General features: G+C 44.1%; 1 protein-coding gene across 1 annotated transcript in view; it reads right to left on the reverse strand.

Moving 5' to 3' along the window:
* LOC311238085 (synaptic vesicle membrane protein VAT-1 homolog) overlaps positions 1-19,366 on the reverse strand; it is a 46,837-nt gene extending 27,471 nt beyond the window's left edge. The window contains exons 1-2 of the mRNA XM_084326058.1: positions 18,702-19,366; positions 8,177-8,384 (exon numbers count right to left, since the gene is read on the reverse strand). Of these exons, the coding sequence (XP_084182184.1) occupies positions 8,177-8,384; positions 18,702-19,121 (628 nt within the window). The 5' untranslated portion in view covers positions 19,122-19,366. The remainder of the gene's footprint in view (positions 1-8,176; positions 8,385-18,701) is intronic.
* Between the last annotated feature and the right edge of the window lie 1,325 nt (positions 19,367-20,691).

Consider the following 20,691-nt stretch of genomic DNA (forward strand, 5'->3'; position numbering starts at 1 on the left):
AAAGAGAAAAACAGAGACTTTTAGAGCTACATTGTGCAAATCTCTAAATCAGTGGAGTAATTATTTAAAATATTAGAATAACCTTGTTGTGCTTATACATTTAGATGTGGCTAATGTCTTTTTATTTATATATATTTTTTTAAAAGCCTTATTAAAGCCTTATTAAACTTCAGTCCTTGAATCCTATGCTTATTCACACCGGATGTAAGTGTTAAATTTACAGGCCTTCGTTGAAGGGGTGCATTATATTCTAGAAGGTTGTAGAATACTGGTAAATATGTAAACACTGCTGTATGATCCAGAATGATCTTCCTACCCAGGGCATGACCTTCTAGTATTTTCCGGGATATTCCTTTGTGTCCCTGAGCAGTCAAGAGAGGAGCCCAGAATGTTCCAGAATATTCATAATGTCAATGTTGGATTATTGTCTCCACAGAGAACAGAAGACTGTAAATATAATGCCTTACGAGCCATATTAAACATCTTGTGCATTATTGTTGCCAGCGTGCATATCATCTGTTACTTTTGTTGAGCCGTGGTAAAGTCATTCTAATAAAATTACTAAAATACAAAGAAATAGAGAGATGAGTAAGCTTATCTGATTCGAGCCAGTGTTGCGTCCTGCCCTGGGGGACCTGATCCATGTAGCTTCATGTAATCTTCGGCGGCTTTAGGCGTGCGTATTACCTGTCTAATACCGTCTTTTCCCATGATCGATAACAGTGCTGGGTAGTTAAGAATTGGCCTGTGACCACTCTTGAACATTCTCTGCATCACATCCTTGTAGGGGAAACGCTGAGCGATGGCCTCCTTACATAGATCTTCATAGATAGCTATTGAATTTTCACCATATTTCAGTTTCCCCCTTTGATTGCGCGCTGCTCTAATGATGGCGTCTCTTATTACCGTCTTACGCAGGGTAACAATGATAACTCTCGGACCGTTACCTCTTTGGCCTCGTGTACCGACTCTGTAACATTGGTCCACTGTCTGCGCTGTGGGAAGGTTGTTATTACCTAAAATATCTACTAACACTGTTGGAAAGCTGTCGTCTGTGCATTTGACTGATTCATCCAGTCCCACGTTGCGGATATTATTTCGCCTGTAGTAACGTTGGGTCTCGATCTGCCTCTCCATTGCTTTCTCTTCGACTTCTTGTATTTTCTTCCGACATTCCTCCTGCACCTGTTTTATCTCCGCCGATAATTCTGTTAATCCATCGTTGAGGTTCTTCTCGTTCACTTGGACCCTCTGTGTAATTTCTATCACCGTATTCTCCACTGCCGTGATTCGCCCGGCCTGTACAACGGCTGCTTCCATAACCAGTTCGAATTTAGCATCGATGTGTGCTTTGAATTCCTCGATAGCGACCATCTGTTCCTTCATCAGGATAGTCAGAGAGTTGAAGTCGGGATGTGAAATTGCACTGCTTGTGTCAGATGATGTTGTGGGTACAATGATGGACCCGATGAGTTTGTTGGAGATTATCTTCTCAAATTCCCCTGCTTTATCTTTTACGGTATTTTTACACGTCGTTACCGTTGTGTCGTCAACTGCTGTCTCCCTCTCGGGGCCAGTCATCGTTGGTCCCGGTATATTCTCTACTATAGTCCCCCCATCGGGGCTAGTCTCCAACGGTACCGCTGCTGCTTCAGCTGTGCCCTTCGAACGTGTCAAAACCGGCGCCGTTGGAGGGTTTTTCTTTCCACTCTTTTTCTTATCATTAGTATCCAGGTTGAGTCTTTCTGTCTTTTGATATAGTTAGTAGAAGGTCTTATCAATACATACAATGTGGTCTAATCTCTTTTGGTATTGTTCAAATAAGGTTTTTAAACTAAATTAACGTTGACGGGAGCGGAGCTATAACCAAACGCGTATCGCTTCACATTGCGTTCAAACCGGAAGCCGGACCACATTAAGTTCAGGGTTTTAGGATCCCATTAAGTTCAGGGTTTTTGCATCACATGAGCATCCCCACAGGGCCTTGTGATATTGACAACCCCTCTAACCTGGACAATGTAAAATCAATGGAGAATCACAGTAAGGATGAAAACAACAACAAGTTGTAGGCGGGCGGATAGAAGCAGCTCGGGTTGTGGTTCTGAAATAGGTCTCCAACGGTATTCGGTGATGCAATGTATGTAATCAATTTGACATGAGCTTCCTCCAGGCTTTTGAAGATGCAGGGGAGACCTTGCTGGTCACGGAGCAGTCGAGATAGGAAAGAAAGCTCCAAATTACAAGCCTTTTTTCTTTCTCTTGACGCACACGTTTCCAAATGAAGACACAAGGCAGTCTTACAAGTAGCTTTTGACACAATGGTGTCCGTTTCAAAATGGCACCATGGGAAGTTACGTTTTTCTGAACCGAAAGCCCCAAAAATACACTGTTTTAGCCTAATTCTAACTGCATTTGGCGGATGGTGGTGATAATGTCAAGCCCTACAGTGCTTGCAAGATTTTAGGTTCAGAGAGTCAAGACCTAAGTGCATGGTGCTCCATTTTGGCAAAAATGTCTTATGCGTTCTAACGAATGTAAGACAAAAAACTGCATTTTGTGTGTGATGTCTACCAGCATTTCAATATGGGTTAGGATTTAGAATATCTTCTAGTGAGTAAATGGACTGCATTTATGTAGCGCTTTTATCCTAAATGCTTTACAATTTGTTCCTCACATTCACCCATTCACTCACATATTCAGAGGCAACCATGCAAGGTGCCAACCTGCTCATCGGGAGCAATTAAGGGTTAAGTGTCTTGCTCAAGGACACTTCGACACGGTGCCCAGGAGGAGCGCGAATCAAACAGGGAACCGCCAGATTACCAGACGACTGCTCTACATCCCGAGCGACTGTAGTGAGTGTCACGTAGTCTACATGTCCCAAACATGTCTTTATCTATCGTGTGGCAAGCATCTTAGCTAAGAGCTTGGCATCAACATGGCTGAGAGGTCTATATGAACCCGGCTCCTTAGGGTCTTTACCTTCCTTTAATAGAAGTGATATGGATGCCTTTTAAAAATGTCGGAGGAGGAGTTTTGGCCTTGAATGAATGAATGAATGAATGAAAACTTTATTTAACAGATTGCAGAATGGGTACAATACAGTACGGCTCAATACACACAATTGTTGCAGACCAGAGAAAGACGTTTGTCTTGTTTACATCAGGGTCCCCCATTTTCAATTCATATTGACATTTATGACATACTCAACATACATGACATTTATGGCATAGGGACATACAGGTATTTAGTACTGATACATTTGTGACATAAACGGTATTCAAATATACAGTACTGTTACCCATAGATCCTGACAGAGTATATACATATGATGGGGAGGGGACTGTACATTAGGAGGGGGTGGGTGGGTGGGAGAGAAATATACATACGGTGGTGAGGAGACTGTACATTTGGAGGGGGTGGGTGGGTGGGAGAGAAATATACATACGGCGGGGAGAGAATATATACATGCGGTGGGGAGGAGACTGTCTATTAGGAGGGGGTGGGGGTGGGCCCTGTTAACCCTTTAAGCCTGAGCGGTCTGGTACCGGACCGACAATAATTTCACGCCATAAATAGATCAATACAGTCCATATTAATTAATGTAGCATTTATTTTTCAAATGTAGCCCAAGAGTAAAGACCCTAACCCTATCCAAACAGCAGTCAAAGTGTATATTTTCAGCACTACGTTTGTTTACCAATGACTTTAAGTGTTATATGAATATATATGAGTAAACCGGTCAAGGCCTGGGGATTTGGAGCTTTGCTTAATCCGGCTTCAGTTTATGTTGGTGCCATGTGAGTTTCTTTTATTAAAAAAATGTATCACCAATGGACCATCGTAATCTGGAAGTGGTGTCGTTCCAAAACCCAAATTACCACTTGAGAATAGGAGACCTGACTTTAGTTAGGACTGTCCCTTTTTATCTCAATCTTTCAAATAGAAATTCAGCAGTTTAGATAGTGTTGTAATTTCCTGTTTGTATCAGATCCACTTGCACAATGAATATGTGACATCTGTGTGATACTTCTTCATTTGACAGCATAAACATGAAATGGTCCAAATAGAAAGTGTTTCTCAACATGTCTGAGTCAGTGTGGACCTAATGGTAACGGTATGAGTCAGGTTGTGTTGTGTAGCACCCTGATAGGGTTGCCACCTTTGACCAATAGAAATAAGGGACACCTATCATCGAGCGTGGGCAGTTTTGGGGAATTTTTTGGGGCGAAAAAGGGGCGGATTTGGTCACTATTTATTTTTTTTTACTTTATTTCGGTTTTAGGGTTAGGGTTAGGGTTATGTTATTTAATTATTTTGGGGAGCCAGCCCCCCAAACTCCTGAAATGCATAGAAATCTATGAAATCTAAATAAAACAATCTATGACATTTATATTAAAAAGAGCTAGCCCCCCAAACCCCTAAAATACATAGAAATCTATGCATTTTGGAACAGTTACTATATATAGTCAAGAAAGCATTTAGTCATACTTAAAGTTTAAAGTGCTTTATTTGCATTTAACATTGTTTAAATAAATTGGCTGAACTATAGCCTCAACTTGAGCATAATACTGTATGCATATAAAGTGCTGTAAAAACAAAGCCTGGGAACACTTTTACTGAAAGAGGACAATAATACAATTAAACACTTGTGTGACCCAAATTAAAAGATTAATAAAAAATAAAGTGCAAAGAAGAGTAGGCTCCTGGCTGCCAGGGCAGGTAAATAGAAGTACTGACATGTAGTTAAAAACACAACCAGATAAATAATATCCCATACCGAATCAATCTCAGGAGATGTTTCAGTCATGAAGAACTGTGACACCTGTGCTTGTGTCCTTTGCGTTCTTATATTTCTGGCATGTTGTTCTCCTGAGGCATGCTGTTTGAGATCAGTCAGTCCACCATGCGCCACAGAAAACACACGCCTACATACTTTGCAGTTTGCTTTGTAAACATCTCCACTGACGCTATCAAGCCAGTGGTTTGCCTCTTCCCACTCGGGTCTGTATTTCTGGAGGTGTTTTGTCTTTTTAGGACGTGGTGGAGTGACAGTGTCCGCTGTAGACATTTTCAAAGCGTCTTCGAAAAGAAATCACGCAGCACACAGACGGAGGATTGGCACAACGGCACAGAACTCTTCTTAGCAACGTGAAAGCGCTAATTCTCATTGGTCGTGAGCTGCTGAACGCACGCCCATCATACCAGAGTTGCCAAGTCTGTTTATTTCCTGCAACTTTTGGACACACTTTTGCTTGTTTTTGTAGGTCGGCTGGCTCATTTCTCTCACTAAACTGGCAACCTTAAAATACAGGACAAAGGGCGTCCCGTATCAGTTCAATACGGAACACGTCTTTTCGTTTCCAATTACGGGACGATTCCGTATTTTAAGGGACGGGTGGCAACCCTACCCATACTGCATACAGGACATTTATAACAGCCGGTGCATCAGCAAGGCCCGGAAGATCATTAAAGGGGGAGGGGGGGCACAGTGGCCCCTACATAGGTGGCCATGTGTCCCAAAACAACTTCAATGTCGTACTTCAACATTGCATAAATGCAATACAACATTAGTTAGCTACAATCCATGCTGTTGCTCATACTAGCTCCAGATAGTTAGCTACAATCCATGCTGTTCCTCATACTAGCTCCAGATAGTTAGCTGCAATCCATACTGTTGCTCATACTAGCTCTGGATAGTTAGCTACAATCCATGCTGTTCCTCATACTAGCTCCAGATCGTTAGCTGCAATCCATACTGTTCCTCATACTAGCTCCAGATCGTTAGCTGCAATCCATACTGTTCCTCGTACTAGCTCCAGATAGTTAGCTACAATCCATGCTGTTCCTCATACCAGCTCTGGATAGTTAGCTACAATCCATGCTGTTCCTCATACCAGCTCTGGATAGTTAGCTACAATCCATGCTGTTCCTCATACCAGCTCTGGATAGTTAGCTATAATCCATGCTGTTCCTCATACTAGCTCCAGATAGTTAGCTACAATCCATGCTGTTCTTCATACCAACTCTGGATAGTTAGCTACAATCCATGCTGTTCATCATACTAGCTCCAGATAGTTAGCTACAATCCATGCTGTTCCTCATACTAGCTCCAGATAGTTAGCAGAGGTGGAAAGTAGAAAAACATCCTACTCAAGTAAAAGGTTACTTTGATGAAAGTTAAAGGGGATCCTGAGGAACAGCATGGAGTGTGCTGAGAAAGGACTGTGTAGGATACATTACTTTCTGACAAGATTTCACATCGTCTACAAAGTTGGTGGAGCGAAGCTAGAATGTCGGCACTGCGTGGAAACAGGACCCTGGGAACTAAGTACAGTATTACTGAAAGACATCTGCTAATGATCCAATTTGCTGCATTGTTCTCATTCCAATTCCAATGTCTTTGTGGTCTCCGGTGTGGTGGAGGTGACTCACTCACTCCAATCAAAGTGTCCCCTCTGGACCGTACACGAGGTGGGACAGGAAGGAAGTACACAAGAGGAGGGCAGACCTTCCTTTACACAGCCGCCAGGGTCAAACATTATCTGGGTTCGACAATCCATGTGTGTGTGTGTGTGTGTGTGTGTGTGTGTGTGTGTGTGTGTGTGTGTGTGTGTGTGTGTGTGTGTGTGTGTGTGTGTGTGTGTGTGCGTGTGCGCGTGTGCGTGTGTGTGTGTGTGTGTGCAGGGACGTGCACAGGACATTCGAATTTGTTTGTATTTGAACCGTGGCGAGTCTGAACCCCACCAGGCTCGTCACAATACATACATACTGTAAGGGGCTTAGGGGAATTGTTAGTTGATGGCTTCTACATTCCCGCCCGTTGGCTCCTCCCAATGGAGAGAAGAGGACTGACAAACAAACTGGTCAGACTACTGCTTGACCTTACTCCTAGAACCCACCTCACCCCTGCCCACTTTGACAACCTAGGATGGCTTAGAGTAGATGACAGAGTACAGCAACTTGCAATGGGCCTGGTCTACAAGATACACTACACGACCAAGGTACCCATGTACATGGCAAAATACTTCCCAAAGGTCAGTGAATACCACGATCACAACACCAGAGGGAGCTCCACAAATCATGTTAAACCCAGATTCGGCTCAAATAAGGGACTAAACACGTTTCGCAATTATGCCACATCAATGTGGAACGCCCTACCCAAAGCTGTAAAGGAATGTGGATCACTACCCACTTTCAAAACCTCTCTCAAGAGACACCTACGGGAGACTGCAATTCAACACTGGCCCCTGTAAATATCCTAACCCAACCCCCTCCAATGTACAGTCATTTACCTAGTATGGTTTTGTCAATAGTCCAATGTACAATTTTGTTTGTTTGTACAGAATCTCCCCCCCCTCAATGTACAGTTTTGCTTGCTTATACAGTGTGCCCCCCCCCCCCCCCCCCCCCAACCACCTCCAATGTAAATTACCCAGTATGGTTGTCAATATCCCAGTGTACCCAACCCCCCCCACCCAACCTCCTCCAATGTACAGTTTCTACGTCAAATGTATATACTCCCTTTTCTTGACTCCTTCTGTATCACAAACAGTACTGTATTTGCAAATCTGGTATGTCATAAATGTATAGATGTAGCAGTACTGACTATCTGTATGTCATGTATGTCATATATGTCCTGATGAATTGAAAATGGGGGACCCTGGTGTAAACAAGACGAAAGTCTTTCTCTGGTCTGCATCCCCTTAACAATTGTGTGTATTGAGCTGTACTGTATTGTACCCATTCTGCAATCTGTTAATAAAGTTTTCAATCAATCAATCAATCAATCAATCAATCAATCAATCAATCAATCAATCAATCAATCAATTCAATCAGCTTCACACACACCCCACACACAGATGTCTCCAAATTAAGCAATCAGCATGCCTCTCAAAAGAGGACAGACAAAGAACCTCAGAGTGTGTCTTGGTGAGTTGACAACCGGTAAGCCGGACAGCGGCCCGGCCTAGTTAGGGACTGGCCTTCAGTAAAGATAGTTAGGTGCTCCAATGGGAGCCAGTATGATTGTCTGTTCTGCTTAAATAAACGCCCCTGGATTGTCCAGCGGGGAGCTTCAGCTATTGCACCTTCCACCTACCCCAGTCTGCTACCTTTGTTACAATACATACATACTATACACAGACACACACACACACTGTACACACAGACAGACCTGCAGCCATGTGGATGAGGACCGTCTTGCCCGGCCTGATGTTGGCCATCTGGAACAGCATCATGTGGGCCGTGATGTAGTTGACAGGGAAGGCCGCGCCCTCCTGGAAGCTCATGGACGCCGGCATCAGGAAGGTGTGGTCAGCGGGCACGGCCACCACCTCCTGCCACAGGCCGCTGTGGCACAAGACGATGACACGATCACCCACCTGAGAGAGAGGGAGAGAGGAGGAAGGAAGGAGGAGATGAAGAGAGGACATGTAGGAAACAACCCGTACATAAAGGTTTACTAAGAAGAGAAGAAGAGAAGACGTGTAGGAAACAACCAGTGTGGTAATTTCCTTCCCTGCCTGGCTGCCCCACACCTAAGAGTAAAAAACATTTACAAACTGGGCAGTACATTAGGTAGGCACTGACTAGGCAGTGTTCCTGGTTCCAAGGAAAACACAGATAATTGATTAATCTAAGATACTTCCTCCCATTGTGACATCATTGAGGGTTAAGCGATTCTGAACAGCTTGTTTAGACTTCACCCTGGCTTTCACTTCAGACCTACAGTAAGCCTAACCCTAAATAACATATCAGACTGACACATCCATACCAAGACTAACCCTAAATAACATATCAGACTGACACATCCATACCCAGACTAACCCTAAATAACATTTCAGACTGTCAAGTCCATACAAAAACAAACCCTGATCCTAAATTACATATCAGTCTGTCAAATCCATACCAAGACTAACCCTAAAAAACATATCAGTCTGTCAAATCCATACCAAGACTAACCATAAATAACATATCAGTCTAGGGTTGAGTACCGTTCACATTTGAACCGATACCGGTAACCGACGGTACCTTTTTCCGGCACTTTCATTATAACACAATTTTTATTTCTGTTGTAAAACTAAACTAAAGTCTAAACTTCTCAATTTAAACATTGTTATCACACCACACAAACTAAAACCCCTCCCTACCTCCCTCTCCCAAACTGTTCCTACAACGATTTTTTTTATGTTACATGATAATTTTTTTTTGGATGCCAGCGACGTCATAACTCGTTTTATCAGACCCCCCATTGAGTGCCGACCGACGCGAAATGTCGTTTGTTTGCCGTATTTTTTTTATTGCCGATTTGAATTCATATTTCATCAATCGAGCCATGGGTTAGTGCTGCAGAGTCTCTCTGAGCTCAATTGGGAAGCTACCGCCCCCTATCGTCTCTCCCTGTGTAACTGCACCCCATCAGCTCAGACTGATACAGGGGGAGTGGTCAGTTTGCGCATTTTATTTTTCCGTCAAGTCATCTGAAGAGACCAAGTGATCGCCGGCCCTCAGAACAGCGACGATTATGTATTTACAGTACCAACACTGTAATCAATAAGCGTGATCGATATTTGGAATGGCGATCAGGAATTGGAATAATCTTTTTGGATAACATCTGATCTCAGGTAAGGAATCTATTTTACCAGTCTTAGGATAATCAGACCTGTTTTCACAGAGATTTCAGCGTTTGCCCTATGTGTGATGTGGCTGTTTGGCTGTGATCGCTGATGAGGAAATAAGAGAATACATTTTTCAGATCGCCTCTATAGCGTGCATACGTACACATATACTATCGATAATCTAGCGTTTATTTGAAAACTATTCATAAATAGGCCGAAAAATTACAACGTTTTTGTGTATTCTAGAATATTCCAGTAAATGCCGTTTCTGGGGGAATATTTCAATTTTCCGAAATTTTCCGAGAGAACGGTAGCTTTTCGAAATGCTATAAAAAGGATATGAACCGATTAAAAAACAATCCGTTTCGACAATGTTGACTGCAAACAAGTCATTGATAAGCGACGGGCAGATTAGACACATAGCCATAATTTAAAACAGAGATTAACTTCCCTGGAGTTAGACAAGAAGATACATACCTTTTTTGTCTCTGTGCATGCATTAGGCTTAGGGAACAGTCGCTCCGTTAGCATAGCTTAGCTTCATCACTGGAAGTGAGTAGGGGCCGGAGCCTGGCGTTCCTACACAGTGTATAGTTTGATTGATTGATTGAAAAGTTTATTAACAGATTGCAGAATACACTCCAAATACAACTCCAAAACGTTCATGTAAACATGTTGTGACCTGTGTATTCACCACGTGGAGAAATACAAAATTATTGAATTAGACAATTACGTTTTTATAAGCAAATATACTTGCCCAACCACTACTGTATGAGCGCAGCCAGTGATTTCAACGTGACGGCGTGTTTGTTTACATTCTCATTCATTCAAAAGATCCGAACCGATTGAAGTTTATAGATACCATGACTTGAAATCCTCTTACCTTGACGATTAAAAGCCTCCCCAATTTAGAAAACAGTAATCCAATGGCTGGTATTGATAATATACTACTAACGCTCGGAGCTAACCAGCAACCGGACAGTCAAGCAGATAACGAGAGCAATGACTTCCTTTCTGGGGGGTTTCAAAATAAAAGAGCGACGTCTATAGCAGCGGAAAACGTTTATTTTGTACATTATCTAACGTTAACACAAACCTAAACTAACTTTAGGTTAGTTGTAACGTTAGTTTAGGTTTGTGTTAACGTTAGATAATGTACAAAATAAACGTTTTCCGCTGCTATAGACGTCGCTCTTTTATTTTGAAACCCCCCAGAAAGGAAGTCATTGCTCTCGTTATCTGCTTGACTGTCCGGTTGCTGGTTAGCTCCGAGCGTTAGTAGTATATTATCAATACCAGCCATTGGATTACTGTTTTCTAAATTGGGGAGGCTTTTAATCGTCAAGGTAAGAGGATTTCAAGTCATGGTATCTATAAACTTCAATCGGTTCGGATCTTTTGAATGAATGAGAATGTAAACAAACACGCCGTCACATTGAAATCACTGGCTGCGCTCATACAGTAGTGGTTGGGCAAGTATATTTGCTTATAAAACGTAATTGTCTAATTCAATAATTTTTTATTTCTCCACGTGGTGAATACACAGGTCACAACATGTTTACATGAACGTTTTGGAGTTGTATTTGGAGTGTATTCTGCAATCTGTTGATAAACTTTTCAATCAATCAATCAAACTATACACTGTGTGGGAACGCCAGGCTCCGGCCCCTACTCACTTCCAGTGATGAAGCTAAGCTATGCTAACGGAGCGACTGTTCCCTAAGCCTAATGCATGCACAGAGACAAAAAAGGTATGTATCTTCTTGTCTAACTCCAGGGAAGATGTTAAATAAGCTAATTTCCCAAAATGTTGGAGTTTTCCTTTAACTATGTGTTCACTGTTGTGTTACTGCTTCACAGCATAAGCCCCATAATACTCTCCCCGCTGTCGAAAGCCGGAGCACGGAGGGTCGTTGATGAGCGCAGCGAAGCCGCTCGCGGCACCCCTCTCTCTCCCCGCTGGCGAAAGCCTTATCGCAGCACGCCTGAGGGGCGGCGATGAAGCCCGATTCCCGCGCCAGGCAGCAATACTAAGCTCCAGTTAACCTAATTTATACCGTAAGCAATCATTAAAAAAATATACCGTTAACTGGAAGATGTTGTTTCTTTACACATATGTTGGATTATGTAATTGGTTTGTCATGACAAACCAATAAAAAATCGCACGACTCGGGCTTCATCGCCGCCCCTCAGCTGTGCTGCGATAAGGCTTTCGCCAGCGGGGAGAGGGGCGCCGTGAGCGGCATCGCTGCGCTCATCAACGACCCTCCGTGCTCCGGCTTTCGACAGCGGGGAGAGTATTATGGGGCTTATGCCGCGAAGCAGTAACACAACAGTGAACACATAGTTAAGTACGACTGACAGATGCATTGCAACTATGTGTGTTACTGCTTCGCGGCATAAGCCCCATAATACTCTCCCCGCTGTTGAAAGCCGGAGCACGGAGGGTCGTTGATGAGCGCAGCGATCCCGCTCGCGGTAGCCCCCTCGCGCTCGGCCAATCAGAGCGCAAAACGGCAACGCGGAAACCGAACAGCGTTGTAGAAGGCATAGACGCCAACCGGTCCCCTTGCCCGACTAATAGAAATCTGACCGGAGAATTCTGATCAACCCACAGGCCAAGATATATGTTTCAAAGGGTGCTCGATACTGCCACCTGGGTGGATGCGGCCGGTATTGCACATTGGCATTCTCAGAATGATTCCCCATGTTAACCCAGATGTCCGTGTGCCTGTAATGAATGGAAATATCGAATAAAGAAATAACGATGAAAACGCGACTATACTCTGGTTTGGCGCCCCAAGCGTCGGCAAGTTAACCCGACTATCATCGGGTCTGGCGTCCAAAGTGTTAAGGTCCACACTGGTCTGTGTCTATAATGAAATGACAATTGCGCGTAATTGGAATTCGGATATTAACATGAACGGCATTGTTGTAGTTTTTATTGATACTGACATATATTCAGAATTAATTATATTGTTTACACTGTTTATTTTTTTAATTGTATTGCCTATATTTATGTCTTTCTTCTATTACCCTGCCCATACCTGTACCCCCCCTCCCCCATGCTGCTATGATATGGTATAGTATGGTTTATTTCTTAATCCCTGAGGGGAAACATGGTTTGCCACCAGAGCGAATACAATTATACAAACATGAAAGAAACATTTACATGATACAATACAGGATACACAACACAGTAGGAGAGCCTCTCAACACAGTGCTAACGGTGTTCGTTAAAGAATTTAACTGCAGCAGGAACAAAGGACCTTCTTAATCGCTCAGTAGACCATTGAGGCATCAACAACCTATCACTGAATGAGCTTCGCAGAGCATCAAAAATACTGAACAGTGGGTGACCTTCAAATGATAAAATGGTGTTCAGTTTAGTTCTAGTTCGCTTGGCTATGATGATCTCCAGGGAATCAGGAGGGAGGCCAATCACTGAGCCAGCCTTTTTAATGATTTTATTTATACAGTTTTTGTCAGAAACCGTGATGCTGCCCCCCCCCCCAGCAGAGAACAGCATTAAACAGGACACTAGCCAGGATACCTTGATAGAAGACATAAAGAAGTGACCTGCCGATGTCGAAGGATCTAAGCTTCCTCAAATGAAAAAGCCGAGACTGGGCTTTTTTTAACACAGAATCTGTGTTCTGCTTCCAGTCCACCTTACTGTCCAGGTGAACGCCAAGATATTTATAGGACTGGACTATTTCAACCTCCTGCTAATGATGACAGGAGAGACATTCACCTTCTTCCTACTGAAGTTGATGACCAACTCTTTGGTTTTTTCTATGTTTAGTTCCAAAAAGTTGGCATCGCACCAATGGACAAATGAGTCTATCTCCTTTCTATAGGCCCGGTCATCACCTTTGTTGATGAGACCGATAAGCGCAGTATCATCAGATATTGATGCCCGCATTTCCCCAAGGAGATCAATAAAGGAGATCAATAATCGAGTGCTGCCTTGGATCTGATTGGTCCTGGCCTTCTACCACCCGAACGCTACCACCTTGTAACTAAGTAAATAGGACTTGTTGGCGAGGACACGGCTAAGTGCACCCTGAGTGAGATATCTCACACGCTGGCTGGAAATCTGCATCCTTCCTTTAGAGAAGGAGGTCTAAACATTTAACTTGGCAAGACGCGAAGGACGCAGGAGAGAAAAGGACGACGTGTGAATTCTCCAGCACTTCCTGTCAATGTGGCTCCATCATCTTTGAACCACGCCCCCTTTAAACTCCCAACAGAGCCACGCCCCCCTCCAGCTGCCAACAGAGCCATGATAATAGACACATCTCTGAGCCACGCCCACTTCCAGCTGTCAATAGAGCCATGCTAATACACATTTCCGAGCCACGGCCCCTTTAAGCTGTCAACAACAGGTGATTGTATAGATTAGTATTAGTATCATTAATTGGCAACTATGCTCAATGAGTTCACCCAGTAGTAACGTGTATGTTGTGATTTTTAATACACAATAAATATTCAACATTCTCTTTTGAGACTCCGCCTCAGACTCTTATCCTTTGGCACTAAAAGCTAAACATTGTCACCGGTATGGCTGTCCGCAACATGTCATTAATTGCGTGCATGTGTGCGAGAGGTCGATCAGTGACGACACTTAGGTTAGCCACGTTAACGTGAGCTAGATGGAAAGACAATGTAATGTTACTGGTGAAAAAGTGATTTACCTTGGAATACTCCTTTGCCAATGTAACAGAGACAACTCGCCCCTGCCACGACTTCGACCATGCCTTGAGTGGGAGTCGAACCCCAGGCGTCCGCACTGCGGGCGACATCACAAACCGCTGCGCCAAGAAAGGAATTCCTCCCTAAGCGCTCAGTTTGGATGCCTCTGGGGAGTGAGTTTTACACCCGTTACATTCACCCCCCCTAAACTCACACCACCCAAGGCATCCGGGTCACGGCACCAATGTAACAGAGACAACTCGCCCCTGCCACGACTTCGACCATGCCTTGAGTGGGAGTCGAACCCCAGGCGTCCGCACTGCGGGTGACATCACAAACCGCTGCGCCAAGAAAGGAATTCCTCCCTAAGCGCTCAGTTTGGATGCCTCTGGGGAGTGAGTTTTACACCCGTTAGGGCCGTTACACCAACTTGCTGTACTTTGCTTGCAGGTCTGCAGCCATTATTGCTGGATTATGAATAGCCCCAACTTTAGCCAAGGCAACGTTAAGCTAAAACTAGCTTTTCAGCTAGCTCTTCAGCTAATGCTAATAACACCAGCAAGCGAACACATCAGAGCTCCCCGTCACACCGCTCTGTCAGGACGATGGCATTTAAGAAAGTATCTGCTGTTAAAATGACAAACAGCATTGACACTTTATTGCACGGTCGATTAAAAACATGTTTGTTTTATAATGCTCACTCTCAGCAGGAGTATACCGCACGTGTTGTTGATAAATTACGTCATATGGGATCGGAGCATAGAATTGAAGCATACTCGCCGATACCGATACCAGCATTTTAGGGTGTATCGGAGGCATTTCCGATACTGGTATCGGTATCGGAACAACTCTAATAATAGACACATCTCTGAACCACGCCCCCTTTAAGCTGCCAACAGAGCCATGCTAATAGACACATCTCTGAGCCACGCCCACTTCCAGCTGTCAATAGAGCCATGATAATACACATCTCTCTCACACACACACACTTTAAATGCTTTCCTTGAACCCATCAATTTTAAACAATAGGCAACATACGGTCCACATATTTCAGAGGTTTAAGGTTTTAGGTATAAGGTCATTTGAGGAAACAACATAATCCCCCCATAGAAATATTTACACACACACAGGCACATCACACATAATTCATGCATTTTGGAGTATGTTACAAAAAGGACACAAGATCCAATCAAATTGCCTTTATATCCAAAGCGCTTTACAATTGGTTCCTCACCATGCAAGGAGCCAACCTGCTCATCGGGAGCAATTAGGGGTGTCTTGATCAAGGACACTTTGATGTGCTGCCCAGGAGGAGCGGGAATAGAACCGGAAACCTCCGGATTACGACTGCTCTACCTAAACAAAGATGTTTTACTTAATTCAGAACAGTTGAACCTTTTTGGAGATACAAAGATCTCACCCGACAGCAGTGGGTGCATAATGTAACATTTTTCAAATAGTTTATTTCTCATCTTGGAACGAGCGTCTTTCCCTTCAGTGGATCTGTTCTGTCTTGGCTCAAAGTGTGTCTTGGTTAAACGGCTTGAGGACGAGACGTGCTGGTTTGGCCCAGAATCCTGGCTCAGCTTGGCTCAGCCTGGACTTAACAAAACAAGTCCAAGCTCTCTCTCTAAACACTAGAGTTTCTCATCGTGGTTGTCGTGATTTGGTGTCTTGTGGCCTGCTGTTCCCTGCTGGAATGCATACTCCTCCTAAAATAATCTTCCTCTGTCTGTCCATTTAGCTTGGAGGACAGAGGAAGGTAGGAGAGAGGTGGGGCGACAGTGGCTCGGGAGGTAAAGCAGTCGTCTGGTAATCCGGAGGTTCCCGGTTCGATTCCCGCTCCTCCCGGGCAGCGTGACGAGCAAGACACTTAACCCCTAACTGCTCCAGATGAGCAGGTCGGCACCTTGCATGGTTGCCTCCACCCTGAATGTGTGAGTGAACAGGTATAATGTGAGGAACAAATTGTAAAGCACTTTGGAAAAAAAGATATATAAATGCACCATTTACCATTTACCAGAGGAGGATGGGAGAGGAGGATGGCATAGGCAGAGGTGTGGTGCTGTATATAGTATACCATATATATATTTATCATATACATATACAGTATATAGTATATATTTATATATATATATATATACACCTGTCTGAATATACCTGCATATAATCCTTTTTACATATCTGTAGATACTATATCTATATCTGTATATATCCTTACCTACTCTTACTAGTTATACCACTGGCCAGTATGGTACTAGTGTCTTTATACCTGTATCACTGTACATAATACTTTAACACTGTACATACATCGGATTAGCATTATTACTCAGTAGTACTCATTTATATACAGTATATTCCAGTTAATTCATCTGTACATTGTATATTATTATTGCACTATACTGTTACATTTGAAACTTGTTTTTTGTTGTACTGCACTTTTGTTGTGCTGTGATGACAATACATTTTAATCTAATGTAATCTAATCTAATGTAATCTAATACAATCTAATCTAATCTAATGATCACTTTTTGTCCAAGAAGCAGCTAGAACTCGTCATAATTTCTGCCTAAAAAAACCTGATTAGAAACAGAACTCTTACCTTAACATCCTTACCTTACCCTTACCTTACCCTTACCTTACCTCTTAGCTTACTTTAACCTTAAAGGGATAGTTCAGATTGTTTTACATTAAGTGTCGTGATATACTTGCCAATAATGTAATGGACGCATATCCATTATCTCACTCACCACAACATGCAGAGCTCAGCTCATTTAACTACAGAATAAGATCTGTCTGTATGTCTGTCTGTCTGTCTGTCTGTCTGTCTGTCTGTCTGTCTGTCTGTCTGTCTGTCTGTCTGTCTGTCTGTCTGTCTGTGTCTGTCTGTCTGTCTGTCTGTCTGTCTGTCTGTCTGTCTGTCCTGCTAAATGACCTGCAGAAAAAAAGCTTTTAATTCAGGAAGTGCCTTGAAGGCAACACTGTACTGCGCAAGGCTGAAATGAGCCAGCCAGCCAGCCAGCCAGCCAGGACTGACGGAAGACTGCAGTGCGTGATCTACAGGTTAATTGGCAGGAAATGTGCATTTATTTATCCCTTAGCTTGAAGATGGACGGTGGAACTGGTACTGGAAGAAAGAGGAAGGTTGGAGCAGAGAGATAGAGAAGAGAAGAGAAGAGAAGAGAAGAGAAGAGAAGAGAAGAGAAGAGAAGAGAAGAGAAGAGAAGAGAAGAGAAGAGAAGAGAAGAGAAGAGAAGAGAAGAGAAGAGAAGAAAGCTCTGTCTTGACGGAGAAGCTGCTGAATGCAGCAAAACTGACAGATGTTTTTACCACAATATGCAACATCACTGTTTCCCCACATTCATTATTATTATTATAATGAGGACTGGGGGGGGGGGGGGGTTCAAATGCACTGACACTGTGTGCACAGTGACGTCTCTTTCCATACAGGACCACATGCATCATATCCCAAAGTGCGCCTGTGTCCATACATACTGGTTACAATAACACACCAGACCACTTGCTTGTGAGTTGTCAGTGAGCAGCTCAACTCAATATAATATATTAGCCTTTTCTAATGTTTACGGGTGTAAAGCTTATATAAAACGAATTCAATTAAAAACAGCAAAGCCAACAGGTGACTGCAGTACACAGCAGTGTTATTGATCGTCTCTTCTGTTCTACTGTATTCCCTTCTATTCTCACAGGGGAGGAGAGATCCTGTCGCTTGGCTCCTCAAATCAAAAGGTACTTAACGGGATAAATAAAATACTTAATGGGATGAGTTCCTGGACACTAAACACTCACCTTAACAGGATGAGTTCCTGGACACTAAACACTCACCTTAACAGGATGAGTTCCTGGACACTAAACACTCACCTTAACAGGATGAGTTCCTGGACACTAAACACTCACCTTAACAGGATGAGTTCCTGGACACTAAACACTCACCTTAACGGGATGAGTTCCTGGACACTAAACACTCACCTTAACAGGATGAGTTCCTGACACTAAACACTCACCTTAACAGGATGAGTTCCTGGACACTAAACACTCACCTTAACGGGATGAGTTCCTGGACACTAAACACTCACCTTAACAGGATGAGTTCCTGACACTAAACACTCACCTTAACAGGATGAGTTCCTGACACTAAACACTCACCTTAACAGGATGCGTTCCTGACACTAAACACCCACTTTAGCGTGGTAAGTTCCTGACACTAAACAGTAACACTCACTTTAACGGGATGAGTTCCTGGACACTAAACACTCACCTTAACAGGATGAGTTCCTGACACTAAACACCCACTTTAGCGTGGTAAGTTCCTGACACTAAACACCCACTTTAACGGGATGAGTTCCTGCCTGGACACTAAACACTCACCTTCCTCCCCGTCACCTCCTCGCCGACCTGCTCCACCTCCCCGGCGGCCTCCATGCCCATGGTGACGGGCGGGTTGGGCAGCAGCTCGTACAGCCCCTGCCTCCCCAGCAGCTCCGCGAAGTTCAGCCCGCAGGCCCTGACGCGGACCAGCACCTCCCCGGGCTGCAGGGCAGGTCTGCCCCTCTTCACCTGCAGCTTGATCCTGTCATAACCGCCGTGGGCCGTCAGGACCAGCGCGCGGTAGCTGAACGACTCCTCCTCCTCCTCCTCGGGGACCGGCGGCGTCTCCTCCGCCGGGCGGCGCGTCTCTGGTTCCCCGTGCGCCGTCGCCGCGTCAAGGGGACCGGGAGCCTCGCTCGGTGGATCCGACGCGTTCTGCTCGGTTTGCTGCTGGTCAGCCGGTGTCTCCTCGCCAGACATGGTAGTGGTGATGAAGCTGAATCTTCCGCTATACGCGCTTCTTCCACACAATACTGATTTGACTGCAGTTCGGTCTAGACTCTATATGCAGCTGCTCCGTGCAAAATAAAACACTTTTAAAGATGATGGTGATAAAACAAAGTGAAAGTCAATTATTCTTATAGTCTAGTCAGAAGTGGACCTACAGCTTCCTGGTTCTACCTGATTCTAACTGTAACAGTTTCTGGACGGGTGGTTCTTCCAGTGCGCTCTGCCCAGAAAGTGACGGCGCTCACATTGACGCTGAGCAGACTCAGCAGAGAGGTGAGGCTGGTGAGCTTCAAACCCCGGAGACCGGATCACTGCTGCAGCGTCACAGCTAGATCCACAAAGAATGGATTGCACGGAGCAAGTTGCACCCTTACTTACAAGTTCAAGTTCAAGTTCTTTAATAGTTGTCATACAGAAGTACAGAATACTTTCATACAAAATGCTTCTTACTGTTACGCTCCAGAGACTGTGCTAGACAAGATAGTATCAAATAACATAATAACATAATATAGCATGAATTTAGAAGAAGAAAATGAGGTCACAGTGTTCGGTATAGACATATGTACAATGTTCTGAGTTACCATATAATATACAATACACAATACTATGCAGTGTACTAATGTACAGTACTATCTAGTGCAAAGCAGAAATGGGATGAGGTACAATTTTAGGTACAATTTACAGTAAGGTGTACGAGTTGTAGTGCAATCCTTCATCCATAAATATAAAGTGTGGGGAGTGGGTGCTACAGTGTGTTTGTTTAAAGTGGGTGTGTGCTATAAAGTGTGTGGAGTGGGTGCTACAGTGTGTTTGTTTAAAGTGAGTGTGTGCGTGTGGATGTGTGTGCTATGTGCGTTTGGTGGTTGTTGTTGTGTAGTGTTCATTCATTGTTCGTTTAGCAGCCTGATGGCCTGGGGATAGAAGCTACTTCTGAGTCTTTCTGTGCTCGCCTTGAGACTCCGGTATCGCTTGCCTGACCGCAGCAGTTCAAAGAGGCAGTTGTTCGGGTGACTGGAGTCTTTAATGATTCTCTTAGCCTTGCCCTTGCAACGCTTGTAGTAAATGTTCTGGAGGGTGGGGAGCCCCCCTCCAATTGTGCGTTCGGCTGAACGTGTCACTCTTTGTAGTCTGCTTCGGTCTTTTGCAGTGCTATTCCCAAACCAGGAGGTGATGTTGCCGGTCAAGATGCTCTCTATTGTACATGAGTAGAAGTTCTTAAGGATCTTCTGGCTGACTTGGAACTTCCTTAGGCGCCTGAGGAAGTAGAGGCGTTGTCGTGCCTTCTTCACCACACTGTTAATGTGTGTGGTCCATGTCAAGTCCTCGGATATGTAGGCTCCGAGGTACTTGAAGCTGTTGACTCTCTCAACCGGTGCCCCGTCGATGCTGAGGGGGCTGTAGTCCTTGACCCCCGACCTCCTGAAGTCCACAATCATCTCCTTTGTTTTGCTGACGTTCAGGGAGAGGCTGTTTTCCTGGCACCATCCCGCCAGGACCTTGACCTCTTCCAGGTAGGCCCTCTCGTCGTTGGCAGAGATCA

The sequence above is a fragment of the Notolepis coatsorum genome (assembly GCF_963971535.1).
Source record: "Notolepis coatsorum genome assembly, chromosome: 12".
In the NCBI taxonomy this organism is placed as follows: domain Eukaryota; kingdom Metazoa; phylum Chordata; class Actinopteri; order Aulopiformes; family Paralepididae; genus Notolepis; species Notolepis coatsorum.